At 48.0% G+C, this 25,725-nt stretch overlaps 1 protein-coding gene across 7 annotated transcripts in view; it reads right to left on the reverse strand.

Annotated features, from left to right (window-relative positions):
- The window catches only part of WIZ (WIZ zinc finger), a 146,092-nt gene extending 120,873 nt beyond the window's left edge, over positions 1-25,219 (reverse strand). For 2 of the 7 annotated variants that reach the window (XM_054012357.1, XM_054012356.1), the window contains exons 1-2: positions 25,070-25,217; positions 8,889-9,358 (exon numbers count right to left, since the gene is read on the reverse strand). In XM_054012357.1, coding sequence (XP_053868332.1) covers positions 8,889-9,276 — 388 coding nt within the window. In that variant the 5' untranslated portion in view covers positions 9,277-9,358; positions 25,070-25,217. Of the gene's footprint in view, positions 1-8,888; positions 9,359-25,069 lie in introns of those variants that run through there. The other 5 variants (XM_054012358.1, XM_054012361.1, XM_054012362.1 and 2 more) reach the window with 5 other exon arrangements.
- Between the last annotated feature and the right edge of the window lie 506 nt (positions 25,220-25,725).

Genomic DNA, 25,725 nt, shown 5'->3' on the forward strand with positions numbered 1-25,725 from the left:
CATCTGCAACTCCCACTGAAGGCAACTGGAGTTGGGGCTCAATCCCAAAAGGTTTTGATAGATTTCAAGGCCAGAAAAGACCAGTCTGACCTTCTGTACAACATAGGCCAGGGAAACTTCCTCCAAACAATTCCTAGAGCAGGTCTTTTAGAAAAACATCCAATCCTGATTTAAAAATTGCCAATGAGGGAGAATCCACCATGACCCTTGGTAAATTGTTCCAGTAGTTAATTACTCTCACTGTTGAAAATTTATGCCTTATTTCCAGTCTGAATTTGTCCAGCTTCAACTTGTTGAGCTAGAAAGATCGGGATGGAGTGTGTTTTCTCCCCCAACCCTAGGTTTGCTAAAATTAGATCTGCTCCTATTGGACAGGCTTCATGGTGAAAATCAAGGAGACTAGCCCAGGACTCTCTTGCCATTGGATCATGTTATACTTTGCTCTGCTAGACTGAAGAGCCAGTTATTAAATATTTGTTCCCCATGCAGATACTTTTAGACTGGAATCAAGTCACCCCTTCACATCCTTGTTAAGCTAAACAGATAGAACCCCTTGAGACTCCCATTATAAGGCATATTTTCTAATTCTTTAACCATTTTCATGGCTCTTCTCTGAATCCTCTCCAAGATTGACACTAATAAATTGAATTGTGGACCCCAGAATTGGACACCGATCGGTGCCAAATACAGAGGTAAAATAACCTCTATACGCCTACTTGAGAGAGTCCCCTGTTTGTGCATCCCAGAATTGCATTAGCTCTTTTGGCCACAGCATCACATTTGTAGCTTACATTTAGCTGATTATCCACCACAACCCCCAAATCTTTTTCAGAGCCCCTGCTTCCCAGGATAGAGTCCCCTATCCTGTGAGTATGGCCTACAGTCTTTGTTCCTAGATGCAGACATTTACATTTAGCCATATTAAAATGCATACCGTTTGTAAACTGGGTGAAAGCAAAGCGACTAGATCACTCTGAATCATGACCTGTTCCCTATTTCTCCCCCAACTTTTGTCATCTGCAAACTTTACTAGTGATGATTTCATGTTTTCTTCCAGTTAACTAATAATAATAATAATAAAAAAGTTAAATAGTGTAGGGCCAACACTGGTCTACAATTTTTGAGAAGTCGTCTGCTTCAGAGATAAAATGTGCTATTTATTATGTATTTTGATGTGCTGAATTCAAATCTGAATTAAAACAACTGATTGGCTACTGTTTCTAAGATATTTAAGTTTTTACATTTTAGGTCTGTATATTGTGTAGATAGTAGAGTTTTAATCATAAATTGTAAACCTAGGTCTTTTCATGTGTTTATGGTTGCTTTACATGATAATATTTCACCTGTCCTGTTTATGTAACACTTTAAAAATCAGCAAAAGGGTTATATAAATAAAATTTATTATGAAACAAAAAGCAAAAAACTATTCTGTACATAGTTTAGTCCTATTCAGTGTCTACTCGGCGCTTCTTGGCTTGTCTCTTGTATTCATTAAATGGAGCATCTCTTGTCACTGTCCAGCAATTGTCTGCAAGCACTGATGGGCTCCATTTGCCCTGATAGCGTTTCTCCATTGTTGCAATGTCCTGGTGAAATCGCTCACCGTGCTCATCGCTCACTGCTCCGCAGTTCGGTGGGAAAAAAAATCTAGATGAGAGTGCAAAAAATGTATCTTTAGTGACATGTTGCAACCAAGGCTTTTGTATGTCTTGAGGAGTTTTCCACCAACAAGCTGTAGTTGTCTTCCTTGTTGTTTCCGAGAAAATGTATTGCCACTAACTGGAAGGCTTTCCATGCCGTCTTTTCCTTGCCACGCAGTGCATGGTCAAATGCATCATCTCGAAGAAGTTCACGAATCTGAGGACCAGCAAAGACACCTTCCTTTATCTTAGCTTCACTTAACCTTGGAAATTTTCCACGGAGGTACTTGAAAGCTGCTTGTGTTTTGTCAATGGCCTTGACAAAGTTCTTCATCAGACCCAGCTTGATGTGTAAGGGTGGTAACAAAATCTTCCCTGATTCAACAAGTGGTGGATGCTGAACACTTTTCCTCCCAGGCTCCAATGACTATCAGAGTGGCCAATCTTTCTTGATGTAGTGGGAATCTCTTGCACAACTATCCCATTCACAGAGAAAACAGCAGTACTTTGTGTATCCAGTCTGCAGACTAAGCAAGAGAGCAACAACCTTCAAATCACCACAAAGCTGCCACTGATGTTGGTCATAGTTTATGCACCTCAAAAGTTGTTTCATGTTGTCATAGGTTTCCTTCAAACAGACTGCATGACCAACTGGAATTGATGGTAAAACATTGCCATTATGCAGTAAAACAGCTTTAAGACTCGTCTTCGATGAATCAATGAACAGTCTCCACTCATCTGGATCATGAACCATGTTGAGGGCTGCCATCACACCATCGATGTTTTTGCAGGCTACAAGATTACCTTCCATGAAGAAGAATGGGACAAGATCCTTTTGACGGTCACGGAACATGGAAACCCTAACATCACCTGCCAGGAGATTCCACTGCTGTAGTCTGGAGCCCAACAGCTCTGCCTTACTCTTGGGTAGTTCCAAATCCCTGACAAGGTCATTCAGTTCACCTTGTGTTAGGAGGTGTGGTTCAGAGGAGGAGGATGGGAGAAAATGTGGGTCCTGTGACATTGATGGTTCAGGACCAGAAGTTTCATCCTCTTCCTCGTCTGACTCAAGTGAGAATGATTCTGGTGCATCAGGAACCGGCAGTCCTTCTCCGTGGGGTACTGAGCGTATAGCTGATGGAATGTTTGGATAATGCACAGTCCACTTTTTCTTCTTTGACACACCTTTCCCAACTGGAGGTACCATGCAGAAGTAACAATTGCTGGTACGATCTGTTGGCTCTCTCCAAATCATTGGCCCTGCAAAAGGCATAGATTTCCTTTTCCTGTTCAACCACCGGCGAAGATTTGTTGCACGAGTCTTGCAGCATATGTGTGGGGCCCACCTCTTGTCCTGATCTTCAATTTTGCAGACAAAATAAAGGTGATAGGCTTTCTTAACCATAGTGGTTATACTGCGCTTTTGTGATGCGAAAGTCACTTCACCACAAACATAGCAGAAGTTATCTGCACTGTTCACACAAGTACGAGGCATCTCTGCTCACTTTGGCTAAACAGAAATGTGTCCCTTTGCAAAATCAAACACTGACAAATAAGAGAGCACGGCACTGTATGATTTCTAGAGCTGATATAGGGCAATTTGTTCAGCAGAGTGATGTAAGCTTCGTTATGATTGCATCATCCATGACTTCTAGGAATAACATGATGCAATTCATATCATGTATGATGCAATGCCAGCTTCAGATTGCATCATTCATTGTTTTGCCTAAAAAGCAAGTACCGTCCAAACTCAGTCAAAGATTCATTCATAGATCCAGTCAAAGATGTATTTTAGTCATTTCTGGTTTAAATTGAGATCCCTTCCCTTTATAACTCACTTATCCTCCGCCATTCCCAAGTCAAGGGTCGTATATACTGACCCAATAGCATATCTTGAAAATTAGAGCTAATCAACAATTTTAAGCATCATTTTCGTTCTCAGTGACCCAGAATTAGTAAAGTTTGACTACATTTATTTCAGAAGCATTTTGGCTGTAGAGCATTGTAACCGATCGCTGCAGGACACCACTAGAAATATCAATGATTATTCCTCATTTACAATTACAGGGTCAGGAGGCCCTAATCTGACACCTTGAACTTTCCCCTCTCCTCCAGCACCAGGTTTGCAATAATAATACATTCCTTATATGTCACATATACCCTTCCCCAAATACATGGTTCATGCTTTTCTGAAATAAAAGCCAGTGCCAGCAGTTATAAATAAGGCTAAGATTATGTCACGGAGGTCATGGATTCCATGACTTCCAGAGACCTCCATGATATTTTCCGCTTCAGCCCCAGGGTGGTGGGGCTAGAGCTGTCAGCTGGTGAGGACCCCAGAGCTCCCAGCTGCTGCAGATGGCAGGGAGAACCCTGGAGCTCTCAGCCGCCACAGGCAAGATCCTCCTCCCCTCCTGCAGCAGGGCTCAGGCGCTCATCTCCCCATCAGCCCCATTTTGTAACTATTATTTTTAGTAAAAGTCACAGACAGGTCACGGGCTTCTGTGAATTTTTGTTTATTGCCTGTGACCTGTCCTGACTTTTATTAAAAATAACTGAAAAATCTTAACCTCATTTACGAGCAACCCTACAACAAAGCAAAGTGTACATGTTTTACTCTTCCCTAGCTCCTTCCAAAGGTCTCAGAGCACTTTACGGACACTAACCGAGCCCCACAAACCATCTAGGATATAGGGAAGGATTGCACTGCCTACGCTAATCAGAAGGTAGGGATGCTGAACAATGATTGACCCACAACTGTACAGTTTTCCAGCAAATTTTTACACCAGATTATGCAAATCCCTTCCCCCCCAACAGGCTATTGCCCTCAACTTCCTGTCCCCAGCCAGTACACAGCCACCTCTACTCCAGACCCTGCCCCACCCAATTCCAGATATTAAAAGAAATTCTTCACCAGGGGAGGAAGTGGGCTGAGCTTTATCGGAACAGAGCCAGCAGCAGGGAAAACTTGGGGTGACAGGAGTTCAAGTGGCCATGTCTGGATGGGGATTTCTGAGGGCATCCGTCTATCAGGTCAGAGGAGCTGGCTGCAGCCAGTCAGAGTGCAGAGCGTGCACAGCATGAATCAGTACAACTCCCCGGTGTTAACTCCACAACACCCATGGGGACCAAGGGAAGTTATGTGCCCTCAGTGGTTCCTATCGCCAAATGTCTACATACTGCACAGACCACAGTGAGAGATTATGCCATACACTATCAAAGAAACTGAGGAACCACCTGATCAGCATCCTATACAGAAAACAGAAAAACATCAAAAAAGAGCTCTCCAACCTGGAGACTTTCATAAATAACCAACCTTCCACACAAATGGACTTTTCTAAAATAAGACAGGAGATGTACATTACACACTTCATCTCTCTACAAAGGAGAAAGGACCGTAAGTTGTCTAAAATCCTACCTGCCACATGGGGTCACAACAGTGGTACCCCTAACTCACCCAGCAATATCGTCAATTTATCCAGCTACACACTCAACCTGGCAGAAGAGTCTGTCCTATCTCGGGGACTCTCTTTTTGCCCCACCGCCCCCACAAACATGATACAGTTCTGCAGTGATCTGGAAGTCTACTTTCTCCGACTCAAAGAATACTTTCAAGATAACACTGAACAGTGCACTGATACACAGATACCCTCCCACCAACAGCACAAGAAGAAGAACTCCACATGGACTCCTCCTGAGGGTAGAAACGACAGTTTGGACCTATACATAGAATGCTTCCACTGACGTGCACAGGCAGAAATTCTGGAAAAACAACATCGCTTGCCTCATAACCTAAGTTGTGCAGAACGCAATGCCATTCACAGCCTCAGAAACAGCCCTGACATTATAATCAAAGAGGCTGATAAAGGAGGTGCTGTTGTCATCATGAACAGGTCTGACTACCAAAAGAAGGCTGCCAGACAACTCTCCAATACCAAATACTACAGGCCATTTTCCTCAGATCCTACTGAGGACTATACTAAGAAACTGCACTATCTACTCAGGACATTCCCTACACTAACACAGGAACAAATCAACAAACCCTTAGAGCCCTGACCAGGGTTATTCTATCTGCTACCCAAGATCCACAAACCTGGAAATCCTGGACATCCCATCATCTCTGGAATCGGCACTCTCACTGAAGGACTGTCCGGATATGTGGACTCGCTATTCAGACCCTATGCCACCAGCACTCCCAGCTATCTCCATGACACCACTGATTTCCTGAGAAAATTACAACGCATTGGTGATCTTCCAGAAAACACCATCCTAGCCACCATGGATGTAGAGGCTCTCTACACAAACATCCCACACACAGATGGAATACAAGCAGTCAGGAACAGTATCCCTGATGATGCCACAGCACAACTGGTTGCTGAGCTCTGTGACTTTATCCTCACACACAATTATTTCAAATTTGGGGACAATATACATCTCCAGACTAGTGGCACTGCTATGGGCACCTGCATGACCCCACAATATGCCAACATTTTTATGGCTGACCTGGAACAATGCTTCCTCAGCTCTCGTCCACTCATGCCCCTTCTCTACCTACGCTACATTGATGACATCATCATCTGGACCCATGAGAAGGAGACTCTGGAAGAATTCCACCACGATTTCAACAGTTTCCACCCACCATGAACCTCAGCCTGAACCAATCTACATGGTAGGTCCACTTCCTAGATACCGCGGTCTTGGTTCACTCCCTAGTTCTTAGTATAGGGACATGCAATAGGAGAGGCAATAGCAGGAGGGCATCACACAGAACCCAAAAAGATAACTGGCAAGCCATAGGTTCCTGGGAGGTACAGCTTTTCACAGCGACAAGGAGACTGTAACCAACAAAAACAACAAGGAGTCTGGTGGCACCTTAAAGACTAACAGATTTATTTGGGCATAAGCTTTCGTGAGTAAAAACCTCATTAGTTTTTATTAGTTTATAGTTTTAAATTTTAGTTCAAAGAGAAACAGCAGAAGTCTGTTTCTGAAGTTTTTTGTTGCAAATTCATTTGCAAATTCAACACCATTAATCTGGGCTTGAATAGGGACTGGGAGTGGCTGGCTCCCTACAGAAGCAGCTTTTCCTCTCCTAGCATTGACACCTCCTCATCTATTATTGGGAGTGGACTACATCCACCCTGATTGAATTGGCCCTGTCAACACTGGTTCTCCACTTGTGAAGTAACTCCCTGCTCTCCATGTGTCAGTATATAATGCCTGCATCTGTAACTTTCACTCTATGCATCCGAAGAAGTGAGGTTTTTAACCCACGAAAGCTTATGCCCAAATAAATCTGTTAGTCTTTAAGGCGCCACCAGACTCCTTGTTGTTTTTGTAGATACAGACTAACACGGCTACCCCCTGATACTTGTAACCAACAGAATATTTTGTGCCTATGAACTCCACTTAGCAAAGGAAGAAATCACTCCAAGTTCTCCAGGGTTCCTATTTCCACCTGCTGGCAGAGGAGTCTATTCCCACAGCTCTGGACTGCTACAAGGAGAACAAGTGGGAGGTATTGCAATCCACAGATGTGCAAAGGGACTAATTAGGTCTCCCAATGCAGGATTCATGTGTCATTATATAATGCCTGCATCTGTAAATTTCACTCCATACATCTGAAGAAGCTTACCCACAAAAGCTTATGCCCAAATAAGTCTGTTAGTCTTTAAAGTGCCACCGGACTCGTTTCAATGCAGGATTGTTAGTACGTGTTTTATACATAAGAGACACTGCACTTTAAGATAGCATAGTAATTCCCTGGGTATGTTGCAAGAAAACAGTAACATTTTTTACACAGTTTACATACAGGTCACTAAATTACCAAGTGCCACTGACTTTTCAGCATCTGACCAGCACCATTTAATGGATCTGACAAGTCTAAGATTCACGAATTGAGCGGGTAGTTTTGACTGTGGCAAGCAGAACTCCCAAGAGCTATCAGTTCACTACTGCCACTGAATTTTACATCCCTGTCTGTGGTGCTGAACTTGAAGATCATTACCATGTTGCTAAATTACCAATTAACTCAAGGTAGGCATAGCGGTCGGTGGGTTTTTGGTATAGGGTGGTGTTAACGTGACCGTCACTTATTTGTACCGTGGTGTCTAGGAAGTGGACCTCCCGTGTACATTGGTTCAGGCTGAGGTTTCTCTTCTGGATTCTCTTTTGATTGCCCCAACAAATGTATAAGCTCAAACAAACTAGAACAGGAACTGTTCAGCATGGCTATGTCATCATCAAACTCCCTCCAGCTCCAAAACTCTCAGTATCACAAGTGGAAAGATCTTGGAGCTATTCACCTAGGAAGGAAGCCCAATGCTGCACTCATATCCACAGCTTAGCTTCAAACAGGAGATCTCCATGGGGAACACCACTAATTCCTGGACCTTTGAGAAAGTGAAGCCAGGAGAGAGGGGGGAGGAGGAGGGGAAACAGATGTGAAAGGCCCAGTGCACAGGAGCTTTCATCCACTGAGCGCTACGAGGAGCTGCATGCCAAGGCAGAGGTTGCATGGCTGGCCACTGCAGGCGGCATGATCACCAGGGAGAGTCCAGTACCAAGAAGGCTCAAAAAAACATCTGCTAGCCAGATGAGGGAGTCCCACCCAACAGCCCCAGCCTGGTGCAGGTGAGACACCCAGATACCCCCACACACACTACCATTAGATGCTGGGAAAGGCTGCAGGTGTAGGGAAGGAAAAGAATGCTGTTCATGGGACTTTGTTTCTTTTCTAGGTGCCTCTGGCTTGTAGATACCTAATAAATGTGAATGCCTCCTCCCGCCATCCCATCCTCTGGTTGCTGGAAGTGTCTCTTGACTTCGCCCACAGCTTCCTGACAGACTCCACCCGCCTCTCCTGCGAACATCTCCAGTGTCTGCCTTTCTCACTGCTCAGAGCAGCAGCAAAGGAAAACTGGCAGGGATTCTAATCAGTTCCATGCAGCCCTGCAGGGTCCTGAATAGAAGCAGTTGCACTAAGCAATGTCTCCTTAACTCACTCTGCAAATGAGCAGAAGCGGCGGCCTAAGCAGTCTGCAGACTCAGGAAGACTCGCTGCTCTGCTGTCCCATTTAGAAGGTTTCCAGCACCACCACAAATGCCAGGTATATTTTTAAATGAAAATTAAACTCTGCAGCAGTCTAGGCTTTTGACCTCCCTTCTGTTCACCAGGAAAGAGGCTCTGATTTGCCATTAGCCAATGGCATTTGAGTCCCACCTATAGATTTAGGGTGTGGAACTTACCTGCCACGTTGTGTGCTTCCAAACCAACGTCTGGCTCCTGGCGGGCTAGAGGCAAGAAAAAAGTGGGATCCTTCTTACGGCTGCACATGTCATCAGCACCCGAATTCCCTCTCCCATCTCTGTTCATTGCTGCCACATTGTCGGAAGCATAGAAGGCAGCCTCCTTGAGATCAGTCCCCCCTTCCACTGATGTCCCCGATAAAGCTGCACTCTCCAGAGGCATTTTTGCATCTTTAACAAAAGCAGCTATTCTCTGTTCACCTTGGGGGCACCCAAGGGCAGAAAAATCTTCTTTGTTTGGCTCCAGTGTCATTAACACGGTTTTGCCTCCATCACACCGATGCGCTCTTTGCTGCTCTGATGAAGAAGAAGAGACAGCTTTCTCCATTCCTCGCAGATTCTGTTGTGTCACTCAGGAAAAACAAACATCAGGACTTCATAGGATTCACAGGCAGCTGTAGCCAGAAAATCTAAAAAAGGGAAAAGAAAGTGATGAGGATTTCTCAATTGCAGAAAGTGATGAGCTTTTCCTGGTCACACCTGCTCTCTTTAGGCCCGAGGGCATGACCTGGAGTAACAACAGATAGCAACAAAAAGAATCTTACTGTGCCTTTCAGCCCAAGACCTTTACAGTGTCACTACATGACTGGCTTCAAGTGGGGCAAAGCAGCAGCTGTTTCAGCCGTAAAGTGAAAATATCGATACCCAGTTTAAATCCCAGTATGGGATGTAACCAGGACACCTGGGTCCATGCCCTTAGTGCTATGGGATTCCAGGAAGCAATTGGTCAGGACCTTCGTTTTACATTTCCATATGTAAACATGGCACCTCTGGCAGCACAGTGCTTTCTAGAACCATGCTGGAGCGTTGAAGCTTTTACCCCAAGAGCTTGTTGAGCCTAGGAGCATTTCACGGTGATGCAGGAGGGCTGGGGGAGTCAGAAAGAACAATACAGTGTCCAAGGCACCACATGACCCTTTAGGAGACTGACCTGCTTAGCAAGATTCTGCATCACGCCCTGGCCACAGGGTTAGCATGGAACAAGGACGAGAAAGGCTAACGAGCTTATACAGGTGAGAAGGGCAGTTCAGAGCAAGAGGGTGGAAGAAGCCGCCAAATGGCCAATACAGAGACTGGGAAATTGTCGAATATTCGTGCCTTGGGAGCAGTGTATCTTGCTGACACCTTGGTCCCCTCCTTGCTGGAGGAGTCATTGGGGAAAGATACAAGATGTCCGAAGCTACCCACTGGCGACCTATAGACCTTAGTGACATGCCAGCACACGTATGTGTACATAAACATTGGTCTTGAGTCTGTGTGTATCATGAGCGGTTCCGCAGAAAGGCAGGATTATTCCACTGGTCCCTACCATGCAGCATCTCTCCTCATTCACAGGCTAACACTGCACATTTCCATCACACATTGTTGCTCTTCATTTGCACTATGCTTCCTGTTACTACAGAGCTCCCTGTTATCCTCTGAGCATTTGCGGTCTCCAAATTCCGTGTTTAGTGTTGACCTAACACAAACTCTCCTAAAAAGGTAAAACACACAACTTTCAATATCCCATACAATTACACGTATCCACCCTCTGTGACAGGTTCAGGTATTTTTATGGCCTACACACTCTCCCTTTATATCACCAGAGGTTACTAATAGCTGCAGTTTCGTTTTTTAAATGGCATTTCATGCTGGTGAAAGGTACTAAGTTAACAGACTATTTCTCCCCAAGCAGGTACAGCAGCAGAAGTGCCAACATATCTCCCACTGCCTACCCCCAGGGGTAAGAGGTTTGCTACATGGCAACTTGTTGAGGCCACCAACAAGGAGGCCAACCAGGCTGTAGTTCTGAAAAATGGACACCTACCTAAGCAGGATCTGGACTGAAGCTAGCCACTCACTTCATGAAAGCCAAAAAGAAACAGATTTCAGTTACCACTCTCCTGGGATGCACCTGAGCCAGCCATCTAGAGGCTAAAGACTTCGCACAGCCCCTTACCATCTCCCCAGGGATTTATACTGCTACTCACACTGTGAGTGTGCCTCACAAGCCACAGATACCCTATACACACACAAGTTTGGGTCTCTTCCCGCCCCCGCACCTCCACCCCTCTGCATGTTGAGGGGTTTTGGGATGGGGGGAGGAGAAAGAGGAGAAGTGCTCAACTAGTTATTCTTCCTGGGAGGTGGGCTTTATTGTAGGGAAGCAAATGGAGACAAGATTTTGCCCCGAAGGCAATGAAATTGAGGACCGTTCTAGTCTCTCATGGAAGGAAAGTTCCCCAGCTATGGGCCAGCAACTGAGAATGCTCATGTCCCCCGGTTCCCATGAGCAACACCTGTCCTGCTGACAGTTCTGCTGTTCCCGAGGGCCACAGCTTCATGGTAGGTCCTGACTGCCGAGACAGCTCCAGCCCATTGAGGGCTTTGGGACCTTGAACTTGTTCTAGTATTAAGTAGACAGCCAGTGTAGTGTCTGGGACACAGCATGATTGGCTCATGTCAACGTGCGTTACTTAGTAGGATGGGCATTACATGTTGACCCAGTGGGAGCTTCAAGATCATTCCTTAAATTCAAAGCTACCACGCATTGCATTAGCCATGCCTAGAGGTTGCTGCCGCTAGGTTTGCATCTGTCCCAGTGAGACTCACCATTCTAATTAGCCACAGGTGTAAGAAAGCAATTCTAGCATCACTGGATACTGGGGCACGGACCCAATAAAGCAGTGGTTCTCAAACTTTTGTACTGGTGACCCCTTTCACATAGCAAGCCTCAGAATGCAATCCCCGGCCCTAATAAATATATAAAAAGTGTTTTTAATTTAACACCATTATAAATGCTGGAGGCAAAGTGGGGTTGGAGTGGAGGTTGACAGCTCACAACCCCCCATATAATAACCTCACGACCCCCTGAGGGGTCCCAACACCCAGTTTGAGAACCCTGCAATAAAGGGTCTCTGGGTGGTTTACCACCTTGATGATCAGAGTGCAGACACAGGAAACAATATGATGAGGACTACTTCAACATGGAAGTCAAGATGATTATTGATCCCAACCCATCCAGTCACCCTGGAGATGAAGTTACTGTATAACCAACTTCAATCACTGGTGAAGCGAACAAAACATTTCATAGTGGGTCTGAACGGAGCCTGAGCTATACTCAAGGAAAAGCAGTGACAACCATATCTCCCAGAATCACAGCCACCATCTCTCATGGTGTGCTGCAAGGCAAAGTTATTATTGCACGTAGGAGGGGGTAAATCACATACATGAGCTGGAGATGAGATAAGGCTGCCCTACATAACGCCAATATGGCCACGTTTCAAATAAGCATGAACAGCTCCAGACTCCATGATCCAGAAAGAACGCTAGAGAAAGCACAAGTGACAGCGAGCAAATGTACCAGAAAGCTAGAGAATAAAGGTGCGTGAGTAGAGGAAGCAAGGAAGCAAAATTTATGTAGTTAAGGAAAGAGAAGGCCAGAGGAGAGACATCAGTCTATAAATACCTTCAAGGTAACAATATAAATGAAGAGAGGGAATTATTCGCCGTCTCCTAAGAGGCTATTACCATACAAGGAGCAATAGCCTGGAGCCATTTACATAAAAAGTTCTTAACCATGAGAGCAAAGGAGCCCTAGAAGAGATGGTAGGAGATGAAGTCTCCATCACGGCTGAGAGCCAGGAATGAGCAGAGACCAAGCATCTGTGGGAATGATGTAGAGAAGAGTCCTGTGAGCGCTGCATGTGGGGAGGTGAGGAAATCAAACAGAATACCCCATGTGATGGGCTTGATTCCCTACGATTCTCTGTATCCCACCCCACACACACACACACACACACACACACACTTGTGCTAGATACTCTACAGGAGCTACAGAAGGGGAGGAGAAAAAACCCAAACCAAACAACCACACGCTAGCATGTCAGTAACACAAAGAATTTGATCTTCATGCTTGTGTCTCTTTCAGAGCTTTCTGGAGAGGACTCGCACTGAGGAACGCTGGGCTCTCCCCCCAGGGTTGGGGAGGAGGGGACACAGCCACCGCACAAACAGAGATGCCTTGTGTTTATTTAAGTCTCAACTCTTCCTGTCCCTGCAGCCTTGGCTCTCACACACAGTGCCCACAGAACCATTAATCCACTCCCCCTGCCTAGTCCAGTTTCACCCTCAGCAAGACACACACAAAAAATGGTTTCAAATGCTCTTTTTCTAGCCAGCAGGGGTAGGACCTACCAGCTGGCTTTGATTGCTAAGAACTTCCTTTAGCAACAAGTGCCATTCCACCTGGAGAGGGCTCACTGACTCCATCAGGAGCCCATGCATGGCATGCCAGTGCAGCACTAAGTCCAAAACACTGACAGTGAGGATCTGCTGAAATCTTTTCCCTAGGTTTTTTAGGAGTCCATTGGGCTCCTGCCAGTCAAGCCTACAGCTGCACATTTTCAGTGCTTCAGACTCTGTACAAGTCCCTCAGGAACATATATAATCACCACACAAAAAACCCACACTGACCTCCCATTGGGATTCACAGCATGTACCCAATACTTTAAAGACTGATACATGGCTCTCCTCAAGGGACCCTTTGTGCTCACTAGAGCCGTGAAGGGTGCCCTCACCCAGCCCTTAGGGCAGGGGTGGGCAAACTACAGCCCAGGAGCCACATCCAGCCCTCCAGACGTCTTAATCCGGCCCTCGAGCTCCCGCTGGGGAGCAGGGTCTGGGGCTTGCCCCACTCCGCGCGGCTCCTGGAAGCAGCGGCATGTTTTCCCTTCAGCTCCTACATGTAGAGGCAGCCAGAGGGCTCCGCACACTGCCCCGCCCCAAGCACTGCCCCGGCAGCTCCCATTGGCTGGGAACTGCGGCCAATGGGAGCTGCAGGGCCAGCGCCTGCAGACAGGGCAGCGTGCAAAGCAGCCTGGCTGAGCCTCTGCCTAGGAGCCATAGGGGGGACAGCTGCTTCTGGGAGCTGCTTGTGGCAAGTGCTGCCCGGAGCCTGCACCCCTGACCCTGTCCCATGCCCCAACCCTGATCCCCCTCCCGAACCCCTCAGTCCCAGCCCAGAGCACCCCCTGCATCCCCATCCCCACCCCAGAGCCTGCACCCCCAGCCAAAGCCCTCACCCCTCTTGCCCCAGCCCGGAGCCCCCTCCTGCACCCTGAACGCCTCATTTCTGGCCTCACCCCAGAGCTTGCACCCCCAGCTACAGCCCTCACTCCCTCCTGCACCCCAACCCACAATTTCACGAGCATTCATGGCCCGCCACACAATTGCTATATCCAGATGTGGCCCTCGGGCCAAAAAGTTTGCCCACCCTTGCCTTAGGGTCTCATACTGCAGTGCCCATACTCTCCCCCAAAAGGGCTGGACATGAACACCAAGGATTCTCTCTAATGGCGGGAAGAGGTCACTGCCATGTAGCACAAGATACCCCGCTCCCTCTGCCAAGGAACCAAGTGTTCTCCCTCTCTCGAGGTGGCAGGTTCTAGAGAGGGAAAACAGCCTTCAGACACTGTGCTGCCACATGAAGGCCAGAGTGCTAATTTCTTCGCTACCAACACCGCACTCGTCACCTATTTTTAAAAGGCGCGGTAGAGAGACAAGGGTGACTCATGCTTCTCAAGCGCCTTCTGACCAAGGATCCCAGAGCACTTCAGACATTAGTTACCCCAGTTTCACAAATAAGGAAACTGGAATGAAGACAAATTTCTTTGCTTAAATAAATACAGAATATCCACTAGTTTGGGGCATCTGACATGAGCCACTTAATACAGAGCACCTGCAGCTCACATCGATTTCACCTGGAGCAGAGGATGCTCAATGCCTCTGAAAAGAGAAGCAAAAGAAAAACCCTGTCTAGAGAGCTGCGTAACTGACCCATTGTGCCCGCTCATGCTCCACATTAGGAAGCAATCCAGGCCTGCTGGCAGACACATGCTTTGCTTCATGTAGTGTACCTGGTATCACAGACCCACAAAAAGCCACAGAGCCTAAAAAAAAAAAAAAAAAAAGGAGGTAAGATTTTCAAATTCTAATTTCTAGCACTCATTTCAAACACGTCTCTTCAGAACTCTAGAGAGACAAGATTGGTGAGGTAATTTCTATTTATGCGAGAAATCCAGAACAACGATCAAAGAAAGAAGCTGGTCCAATAAAAGGCATTGCCTCATCCACCTTGTCTCTCTAATATCAAGGGACCAACATGGCTACAATAACATTGCATATATTCAGAACTCATACAGTTCTGACCACAGAGGAGGTTTTCTAGAGACTGATTGTAAGAAGCATGTGAAAGTTTCATTACCCAGACTCCAGGCAACCCTAAAAATATTCTCCATGGTGACGCCAACCCTAGAAGAGCACAATAAAACCAGCATTTCTAATCTTAAAATCACTTTACAAACAACTAACTGAAGTAGCATTGACCAAAACGAGCGAACATCAACTAAATATATTGTCATGACGCGCACACACCCCATCAGGAGACAATGTGTGCTAGGGGCAATTTTAATTTCAGTTTACAACTAGAGTCTGTGGGAGTTCTCATGGGTTTCCCTCCTTTTTGGGAATGGATAGTTTGTTTCTGTGTGAGGAGTCACATATAACCCTTTGTTAATGCCACACATTGCAGAGGGAAAGGGGCTGGGAGTGGGGTCAGCAGGAAAGACACTGAGCAGCAGGAGAGGGCAAGTTTGAGAACCCAAGCAGTGCTATTTGGAGCATGGGGGAAAAGCAGGAGATGGGGCTCCAGCTACCAAATTAACCTTGTACGGCTGCATTTCCAGACCTGTCCAGCTCCAGAGACTGAGGCGAGAAGCAGAGACTAGGATCTCTGGAGCTGCTACCAAGATGTTGTGAGATCATGAATGGGCTTGTGGGAGATACATCCCCAGGACACTCTTGTTAAGGGATGACCACGCTACAGAAAGCCTGTGAATTCCTGAGTTCATACAAACAGCATGCTGAGAAAGTGAAAAAACCCAGAACAAGGAAGTGGTTATACAAACAACGAATAGGCCAACAAATCTAGGGAATTCACTCAGGACACCAGCTTTGCAGCCAACTGAAGATTAAGAGGTAGCTTGAGCATAGTCTATAGAAACCCACGGGGGGAAATTTCTGCTAGCAGGGGGCTCTTTAATTTATCAGACAAAGACAGAAAAGCTGAAGTTAGACTGAAAATAAGGCACTTTAAAAAAAGAAAAAAAAAAAAACAATGGAGGGCAATTAACCCTTGGCATAACTGATCTAGGATCAGTGGTGCATTACCCATTGCTTGAAGTCTTTAAATCAAGACTAGATGTCTCTTTCTAACACAAACTCTAAGTCAACAAGAAATTATGGGCTTGATGCAGAAGTGATTAGATGGGGTTCTCTGGCCTGTGTTACGCAAGAAGTCAGACTGGATGGTCATAGTGGTTCCTTCTGGCCTTAAAATCTATGAATCAGTTTCTGCTGCCCTGCTCTTTCTGGAGCTCAGGCCAACATAAGAATTTCTCTTTACTGGTACCCTCCTGCTCCTTTGTCCCTGAATCTTTATCTGAGCTCACCAAGAACTCTCCTGACAGCCACAGTTCTAGGTTATGCAGTAGGATCACAGGCAGTGAATACTCTCTGCTGAACCTGCATACAATACCTGGCCACTTCAAGTGCATCCAGAGTCACCAGCTATCCTGACCCTAAGCAGCCCAGCAGAGGAGCTGCCTGGTTTCTGCAGCAGCCCAGTGGTAGATTAGCCCCTGGAAGAACATTCAGGTCATGAGCACCAGTGTCATTAGCCTATAAAGCGAGCAGAGGATTTGGCATCCCTGTACTGGCCCCAATATAGTGTTTTTGAAATAGAAATCATGGATAGCACCAGAGCATAGGAACATGTAGGAGGGTTTTCCAAGGGTTTTCCAATGAAGTAGCCATAGCAGAGTAGGTTGTCTGACTGGGTGGCAAATAGGCAGAATGAACAGCATTATAAAAGAGAGGAGTCTTCAATTATATATCCGGCGCCAAGGACATGAATCTGAGCAGAACAATGGCCCATAGACTCTCCCAGTTTCATGGACAGCCACTCCCAATGTACATTGGATTCTTCCCAGAGTGAGCCACCGTGCAGTGGAGCCTGACAGTGCCGCCCTGCCTAGCACATCCCACAGATCACGCTCTCTTTTTCAGCTTGCTGAAGGGAAAGACCTGCAGAAGTTCTGCCAAACCCAAGGCATTGGAAGGAAGACTGTTTCCACTCCATGTAGGCGCTAAGGGATAGAGACAACAGCAGTGGCTTGCTGGTGGCTTGGAGATTAGAGTGTGCAATCTGGTGAAGATCGGAGAGGATTTTGACAAGCTAGGAGTCGGACATCCAAGTCCCCAGCAGCTAGAAGGAAGGCTGGCTACTGGAAACCTGCTGTTGACCACTCAACACCATCTCAGACTTTGTGTAACTATATCTGGGGTTCTTTAGACTATTCTTATTTTAGATGTGTGCTTGAGACAATAAAAAACAAGGATTTTGGGGTGAAAGCACTCATGTGTACCAATTATTTATAAGAGGAGCTGTGTCCACATCGATTTGTGTCCTGAAACTGCCTGAAAAACAAAAGACTAGTTACCATAGTTTTGGGTTCAGAAAACCCCAGGTAACAACAAGATTCTCCAAAATTTTCCAGCTGTGAATCCAATCACCAGTGGAAAATGAGACCACCTTCCTCTCTTCCCAAACTGACAGCCCCTACTCCCTCAATCACAGACTGCTTCCTGTGGGTACAGATGCACACAGACAAAGGACCTTTGCCACCTGTAACCCACCGCTACCAAACTGTGCTTTATGGAGCTTTTTGGATACTTTACACAATTAATTCATTTAACTTTTCTAATACAATCATGTTCTCTGGTAGCATTTCCCCAAAGGATAGAGGGACACACTTGTAAGTAGCTAATTCGTTTTATTATATAGCAATGATTGACTGACATCACATCAGACAGCTCAAGAGAATGCAAGTTAATAGAGGGCATGTGACATTGCCACATGGCGAAGTCCCTCTTGCTCCCCCTTCAAGTAACCAGATGAACCCAAAGCACCTTGGCACAGCACAAGCACCAGCTGTGTAGCTCTCCTATCATTTTAGCTTAAGTCAATTAAAAGATTTAAGCTAACCCAATAGCATCCACACATACAGCAGCTACACCTGTTTAAAGTCATACCTTTTTTTAAACTGCTGCAAATATGTGTTTTAGACTGAGCCTTCAGCTGGTGTTATCACTCCAGGTAAACTGGTAAATGTTCAAATCTATATGGTGCAGTGCCATGGGACAAATTTAGCTGGGGTGCCACCACGGAGGTCTATTCTACACTCCCCACCTTGTCTTGTGTTTCATCCACCTCAAGGGACACAAAAGCAAAGGCTCTCACCCCCGCCCCCCTCCCAACACAAAAGAACAAAACAAATGCTTCCCGGGATACGCTGGAGGGTAGGGATAGGATACAGAGGGACCTAGACAAATTAGAGGATTGGGCCAAAAGAAACCTGATGAGGTTCAACAAGGACAAATGCAGAGTCCTGCACTTAGGATGGAAGAATCCCATTCACTGTTACAAACTAGGGACCAAATGGCTAGGAAGCAGTTATGCAGAAAAGGACCCAGGGGTTACAGTGGACGAGAAGCTGGATATGAGTCAACAGTGTGCCCTTGTTGCCAAGAAGGCTAACGGCATTTTGGGCTGTATAAGTTGGGGCATTGCCAGCAGATCGAGGGACGTGATCATTCCCCTCTATTCGACATTGGTGAGGCCTCATCTGGAGTACTGTGTCCAGTTTTGGGCCCCACACTACAAGGAGGATGTGGAAAAATTGGAAAGAGTCTAGCGGAAGGCAACAAAAATGATTAGGGGGATGGAGCACATGACTTATGAGGAGAGGCTGAGGGAACTGGGATTGTTTAGTCTGCAGACGAGAAGAATGAGGGGGGATTTGATAGCTGCTTTCAACTACCTGAAAGGGGGTTCCAAAGAGGATGGATCTAGACTGTTCTCAGTGGTACCTGATGACAGAACAAGGAGTAATGGTCTCAAGTTGCAGTTGGGGAGGTTTAGGTTGGATATTAGGAAAAACTTTTTCACTAGGAGGGTGGTGAAGCACTGGAATGGGTTACCTAGGGAGGTGGTGGAATCTCCTTCCTTAGAGGTTTTTAAGGTCAGGCTTGTCAAAGCCCTGGCTGGGATGATTTAGTTGGGAATTGGTCCTGCTTTGAGCAGGGGGTTGGGCTAGATGACCTCCCTTCCAACCCTGATATTCTATGATTAAAAGGAGGAAACCAAGGCCACGTCCACATTCAGGACTTTCCATGAGCGTAGCTACTTGGAGGGAGCTGTACTGTTGCAAACCCCCTGTGCAGACAAACTGCACCAGTGCAAATACCTTCGGGGTTTGCTCAATCAGTGCAAACCTCCTTGACACCAGCACGTCTACTCTAGTATAGCTATACCAGTGCAAAAAAAATCATGGACATAGGCAAGCCACGCTAGTCCAGTGACTACACAAAATCAATGGGCTTATCTTGGCAACGGGCAGCAGAATTTGGGCCTGGATTTCTAGATGGCCAAATTGGCTGGAATGGGAAGACTCATCACACTCCCAATCTCGTATCCCTTTCTGGTGAACTCCTGCTACTGGAAAGATTGCAAAACAATTTCAAATGTGACCTACTGATTTCATTCAACCATCACTTGGCACAAATTTGTGTTTGGCCTGAAGTTTTCCATACTTGGTCTCAGGAGAACATGGAAACTGGCCTCTAGTTAGGAAAGACAATTCTTATTTCATTAGCAAAATACATATTTTCCTCTCCAATCGGTCCTGTCAAAATCTCTCCTTGTAAACCAGTTTCTATGGAGTGTCATTATTTTTCCCTTCTCAAACACCTGTTCAGTTGTTTTTAAATTGCATGATGGGTAGCGAGCTGACATGGGGATCTCCACACCTCTTTTTAAAAGTTCAGTATCTGACCAGGCTCCTCAGAAAAATCTGCCTGAGAAAGATCAAACACACAACACAATCCTCTGAGCTCACATTTGCCTCACCAGGAATCTAGGGGTCTAATAAAAGTTGCAGATCCCTCAATTGTGGGGCTACCAAACAATTTTTGTAGCATTTTGAAAATTCAACAGTGTCACTTAAAAAAAAATGTTTCTATCTTTCCTCTTTGCCAAGACAGCATCCCCCACCCATGTAAACAGATGCACATTTGTCCTGTTAACCCAGACTTGCAGCAAAGTGCCTCTTGCCAAATGGCAGCATCATAAATTCTTTCCTGCTCCATTCACCTCTGTGAGATGCAAGCTTCAAAGTAGAACCAGGGAATTTGAATGCTAACGTGATTAAGTATGGGCAATCACCTCCTTTCCTAAAAATCAAAAACAAACAAGGCTCTTCCATGCCAGAGCTTTGCAAATGGAATGTTGCAGGTGCACAGTTACGCATCTAAAAAAGTTACTTCCCCCATACTACCCACACTGTATACTTTATGGCGGGGTCTACTGGGCATGTATTTCTGGTCCACAGAGAGCCAACAGGCTACATGGAACTAGCATAGGCGCCAACTTTTTCTGGTGCCGGTGGGTGCTCGAGTCTCCCCCCAGTCCTGCCTCCTCCCATCCCCATTCCAACCACTTCCCCAAAGTCCCCTCCCCAACTCCACTCCCTCCCTGCCCCTATTGGACCCCTTCCCCATATCCCCACCCCGGCCTCTTCCCCAGTGCGCCACATTCCCCCTCCTTCCCCCCTCCCTCACAGCACTTGCTGCTGCAAAACAGCTGTTTTGCGGCACAAGCGCTTGGAGCCAGGGGGAAAAGCGGAGATGCGGTGCATTCAGGGGAGGAGGTGGAGCGGGGGTGAGCTGGGGCGGCGGAGCGGGGCACCCACCAATTTTTCCCCATGGGTGCTCCAGCCCCGGAGCACCCATGGAGTCGGCGCCTATGGGAACTAGGTTCTTCCCAGTTGCTTCTTCAGGCACCCAGGGTCTTCTCTAAGGGCCTAGGCACATAAGAACAGGGGACGCTGCTGCTATCTAAGGCCTGGTTTACTCTTAAAACTTATACTGGGATAGTTATGCTGGCTAGGAGTGTGAGGGGTGTGATTTTTACACCCCCACACACACACCCCCACACACACCCCATAGCTATGCCAATAAAACCTACAGTGCTGCCGACAGAATAGTGCTCCTATTGGTGTTGCTAATATTATTCGAAGAATTAGTGTTCCTGTACCAGCAGAAGGACTCTTATCAGCTTATGCTGTGTCTACACTAGGGCTATGCAAGCATAGCTATGCCCACATAGGCTCTGTAGTGTAGACATGACCTACAAGCAGGATGAGGCCAAAGCCAACAGCAGGACTGAAGTGCCAGTCACCACCAAGAGCCATCAACAGATCCAAAAGCCACCAGCTGGAAAGGAAAGTCTAGGGGAGAAAGAAGCAGAGAAGAGGCACCAGGGGAAAACAACAGCAGGACAGAGGAACGGGGAGCAGGAGACAGTGTGATGAACTTATTTTTAAATAGGACAAATAGACACAAACACTTTCCTGATGTTATTCTTCCATGAAGGATTTGCTGTAGTTGTTACAGCGATGCTGTATAATCAGCCAGGGGATCATGAATTTGTCTTAAACACACTTCTTCCCAAAGATGCACTCCACCCTATGAACAAGTCTGAGAACCCCATTTCATGGTACAGACTTAACAGCACAAAACAGCTTAAAATAGCCTTTAACGAGACAGGTGCGCACAGACCCATGCCAAGTTAAAGATGCCAATGAACCCTAACTTTTGCATGCAATATTAAATTTCACAGGTTAAAATATCCCGCTGATGCAAAACCACCATTGGTGAGTCAATGAAGGTAGATGAAAAAAAGAACAATTGTTCTGGAATCCAATCAAATGGGAATTCAGGGAACTTGGGAAGCTCCCAAAGCAATTCTTCCCCCCACCCCCACCCCTTAATGGCAATGCCACATCAGGGGTGAAGTCAGGTTAGACAGGATCCCATAAGATTTCCTTCCTCAGAGAAACCTCAAAAGATCAGCAAGACATCTCCCAAGCGCCTGAATGGCATGACTCTTTCTCTGAAGTCACACTAATGACAGCATTTAGCAAAGGAAGAGGGGCTTTTCTTCTCCCAGAGCTGGAACTGGAGAGGGATGTATCCCCAGAGATCTTCCTTCTCTTCTGCTTACACAGTTGTAGTGCCAAGGCTAGGCAGGCTGGCAAATCTAGCATCAAGCATTTATCTATACAGGGCTTTGTTGGTATTTGGATTATCTGAACTTGATTGGTGCTAGGATCTTCAGGGAATTTGGCTCCAGGGGTCTTCCATGACAATGAACTTACTGAAGAATCTGACAGGGAGAGATTTCCTCTCCCGAGATTTCATGCTGCAGTAAGATAAGCAGAGATATAAGCATTCAGGGACTTCAGCAACATTATCTGGAAAAGCTACCCCTGATGCACCTCTCCCCTCCCGGGAGGTCAACATTACTTTCCCACTACCAGTAGGGTCCCATGGTCACGTGGCCTTGTACATTTCTGCACAATTGCAGGGTGTTTTTTAGTTGCTATCTAATTACACTCTGTTTCTCCCCCATCCCCAATTAAAAAAATATTCCAGGCTTTTTCGTTGCAAAACAAGCCTTCAAAACATGTCCCATGTTTAAGCAATGCCTGAGTCTGCAGAAAGCCTGAAACAACTGCTCTGGAGAGGGGCAGGGGAGATGAACTGGCCTATTCACCGTATTGGGCTGTACTCTGCTATTTAAAGGCCTACATTGTTAAATTATTTCACTGCTGATCACCTTCTATGCCAAAACCGGCAACTGTCTCAGACCTGCTGCCAAAGCCTCCAGCTTCTCCCTCCCTGCCAGCTCCCTCCAAGGCAGTTGCTGGCTCTCAACACAGAAATCCAAGCCTTGAAGAAAACTGACAGTTCAGAGGCTGCACAAAATATACTACAACGAAGGTTCCTGTACTTGTGAGGGGGAGAGGCTACATAGAGCACAATAATTCAGGTATGATGAACCTCATGGGATGATGCCTTACCCATTAGCATGCCCATTGCCTCCCTGCCCCAGGCAACACCATGGAGGCTACCTCCCTCCATGGGCCCCCACTAGCATCACATCCTTAAAGTACAGCCAACTGCCCTGTTGCCCTCTTTGCCTAAGCTTGTCTAGATCCCCATCACCTCTCATGCCTAGATCACCAGCAACCTTCAATCTTTGGGCATTACCAGCCTTCCTGTCACAACCCATCCCCTACCTTATCAGCATCCCTACTCAATCAACTGCACATAACACACTCGGGCAACATCAGCATACCTGACAGCTCCTTTACAGAGGGCTGTATCAGCCACCCTGACATAATCCAACCACAGTCACTGGCTAGGAAGAAGTTTGCAACAGATGAGTCATGTCACTTAGTGGCCTTCTGGAAGATGATCAGACAGCACAGTGACAGGCATGAGAACCTTGAATAGAAAGGTTCCCTATCTCTCCTCCCACCACTGGTGCAGTTACTTTATGGGGTTTTACACCTAACTCCAAAAGACTTGGCACTGTGTCTTGTCTCTATAGTAGGATTTTTTCACCTTTAAATTCTCACCCTTCCTACCAATAGCTGTGCTCCATCTTCAGGAGCAGTGCTGGGAGCACTAATGGCCACATGGTCTAACCAGCCCCCAGCATTTTAAGCACCCTACTGTCTCACCCCGCTCAATACAGCTCTAAATTACACTGTGGTTAGAATGCCAACAGCTGCTGGCATAGTATCCATGCTAACACGCTCACTGGTGTATCTGAACCAGCAGCAGCAATGGAAGAAAACTTTAGGGAGAAAATCCTACTATGGGCCAGGCCTGTCAGTAGGAAGCCATTATATCCCCGAGCCCTCCCCATGCCAAGCATTGTGCCTTATGCACTGGCTGCCTGGTAGGATGATCCTCAGCGTTACTGGCATTATGTTAACACTTAGGAATCCCAATCAAGGAGCATGTTCCCACTGTGCAGGGAGCTTTACAGACAAGTAACAAGGCAGACAGTCCCTGCCCCAGAGAGCTCACAACCTAAATGTCAGGCAGCTCATAACAGGTGGATATCATGCCTGTGGCCCCCTTTCCTCGTGAAAAGACAACCTCCCTGCTGCCTCCCCTCCCCAGGCCCCATCAGCTTCCCCCTCATTTCCATTCCTGGAGCGGTATCAGCCCACTGCCCCCTATCCTCCCTGCCCCAACAGTCTGCCCTCCACCCCTAGCATCTGTCTTTCAGCAGGGCAGCATCCCCCTGCACTCATCTCCAAGCACCAGCCTCCCTGCTTCTTTACTCCTTAGAGCACCATCAACTCCAGGGCACATACCGATCCCCAGTTCTATCAGCCCTTCTCCAGGACACCTGGCTCCCAGCCACCCCAACAACCCCTAGCACCAGGCTCCCAGTCCTAAATCACCCCCCGCCCCCGCCCCTGACACCAGCCTTCCATCCACAGGCACCTGGGATTCAGCCCCATAGCAATCCCTCCACTGTCCCAACCAGACAGCTGGATTGCCCTTCCGCACCTCTCCCCTTTACTCCCTTCCCCGAATAGCTACGTCCCTGCCCCATCTCGGACAGCTGGGGCCCCACCCCCAGAACTCCCCCCTTGCTCTCCTCACTTGGGGCCCTGCCGCACTGCTGCCCCCACAACCCAGACACCTAGGGTCCTGCCCCACCGCACTCCAGACACCTGGTGCCCCACCCCCAGAATTCCCCCTTGCCATACACCTGGACCCCCAGCATCCCCCCTTGCTCCCCTCCCCGGACACCCAAGTCCCTGCCCCCAGCAACCACCGCTCTCCACCCCGGGCACCTGGACCCCCGGCACCCCCTTTGCTCCTTCCCGGACACCTGGGTCCCTGCCCCCACCCCCAGGACCCCCCCGCGCCTCGCCCGGACACCTGGGTCCCTGCCCCCACCCCCAGGACCCCCCGCGCCTCGCCCGGACACCTGGGTCCCTGCCCCCACCCCAAACTGCCCAGGTTTCAGCACCCCGGACGGGGCCGCTCCCCGGGCTCCGCGCCGCCTCCCCGCAGGGCCGGGCCGGGCGCCGAGTCCCCGGCGGCGGCTCCGCTTTGTCTCCCAGCCGGCCGGGCTCCCAGCGGACACTCACCCGGTCACGCGCCGTCCCCGCCTCCCGGGCGCCCGAGGGGGCCGGGCCCGCAGGGCTCCTCAGCGGCCCCGGTGCAGCCGCCGCCTCCTGCCCGGCTCCGGCCTCCGCAGCAGCAGCAGCGCCGGGGACATGGTCCCTTTAAACACCCCCCCCCCCTCCGGGGGCCCGGCCAGTCCCGCTGCTGCCGCTGCCTGCGCCGCTCCGGCCGCTCCCCCGCCCCCCTTCCCGCGGCGGCGCCCGATCACGTCACTGAGCGCGCGACAGGGCAGCCGCCGCCATCTTGGAAGAGGCAGGGAAGGCAAGTGCCAGGGCCGAGGCCGGGCCTCTCGCGCCTCGCGGCTGCCATGTTAGGACAGGCAAAGGAGGCCTGTGCCAAGAGCATGGCTGCCCTCCCGGCGGCACTGCTGGATTACGTCACCCGCAGCATGACCGTCACAGCCCCCACCATCTTGGGAGACACAAGCCAAACTGCCCCGGGGAGGCCACGCCCCATGGTCGTGTCGCCGGTGTTCTGCGTCACCGAGTTGCGACGCCTCTTCGCTACCGCCATCTTAGAAGAGGCAAAGACGAGGCCCAGGGTCTCGTTCATCCGCGCATGGGTGGGAGGCTCTCCCCCCTCAGGGGATAACAGGCTTGGGGTCAGCCTCGCCTCCCTC

This window comes from Malaclemys terrapin, chromosome 23 (genome assembly GCF_027887155.1).
Source record: "Malaclemys terrapin pileata isolate rMalTer1 chromosome 23, rMalTer1.hap1, whole genome shotgun sequence".
Taxonomy (NCBI): domain Eukaryota; kingdom Metazoa; phylum Chordata; order Testudines; family Emydidae; genus Malaclemys; species Malaclemys terrapin.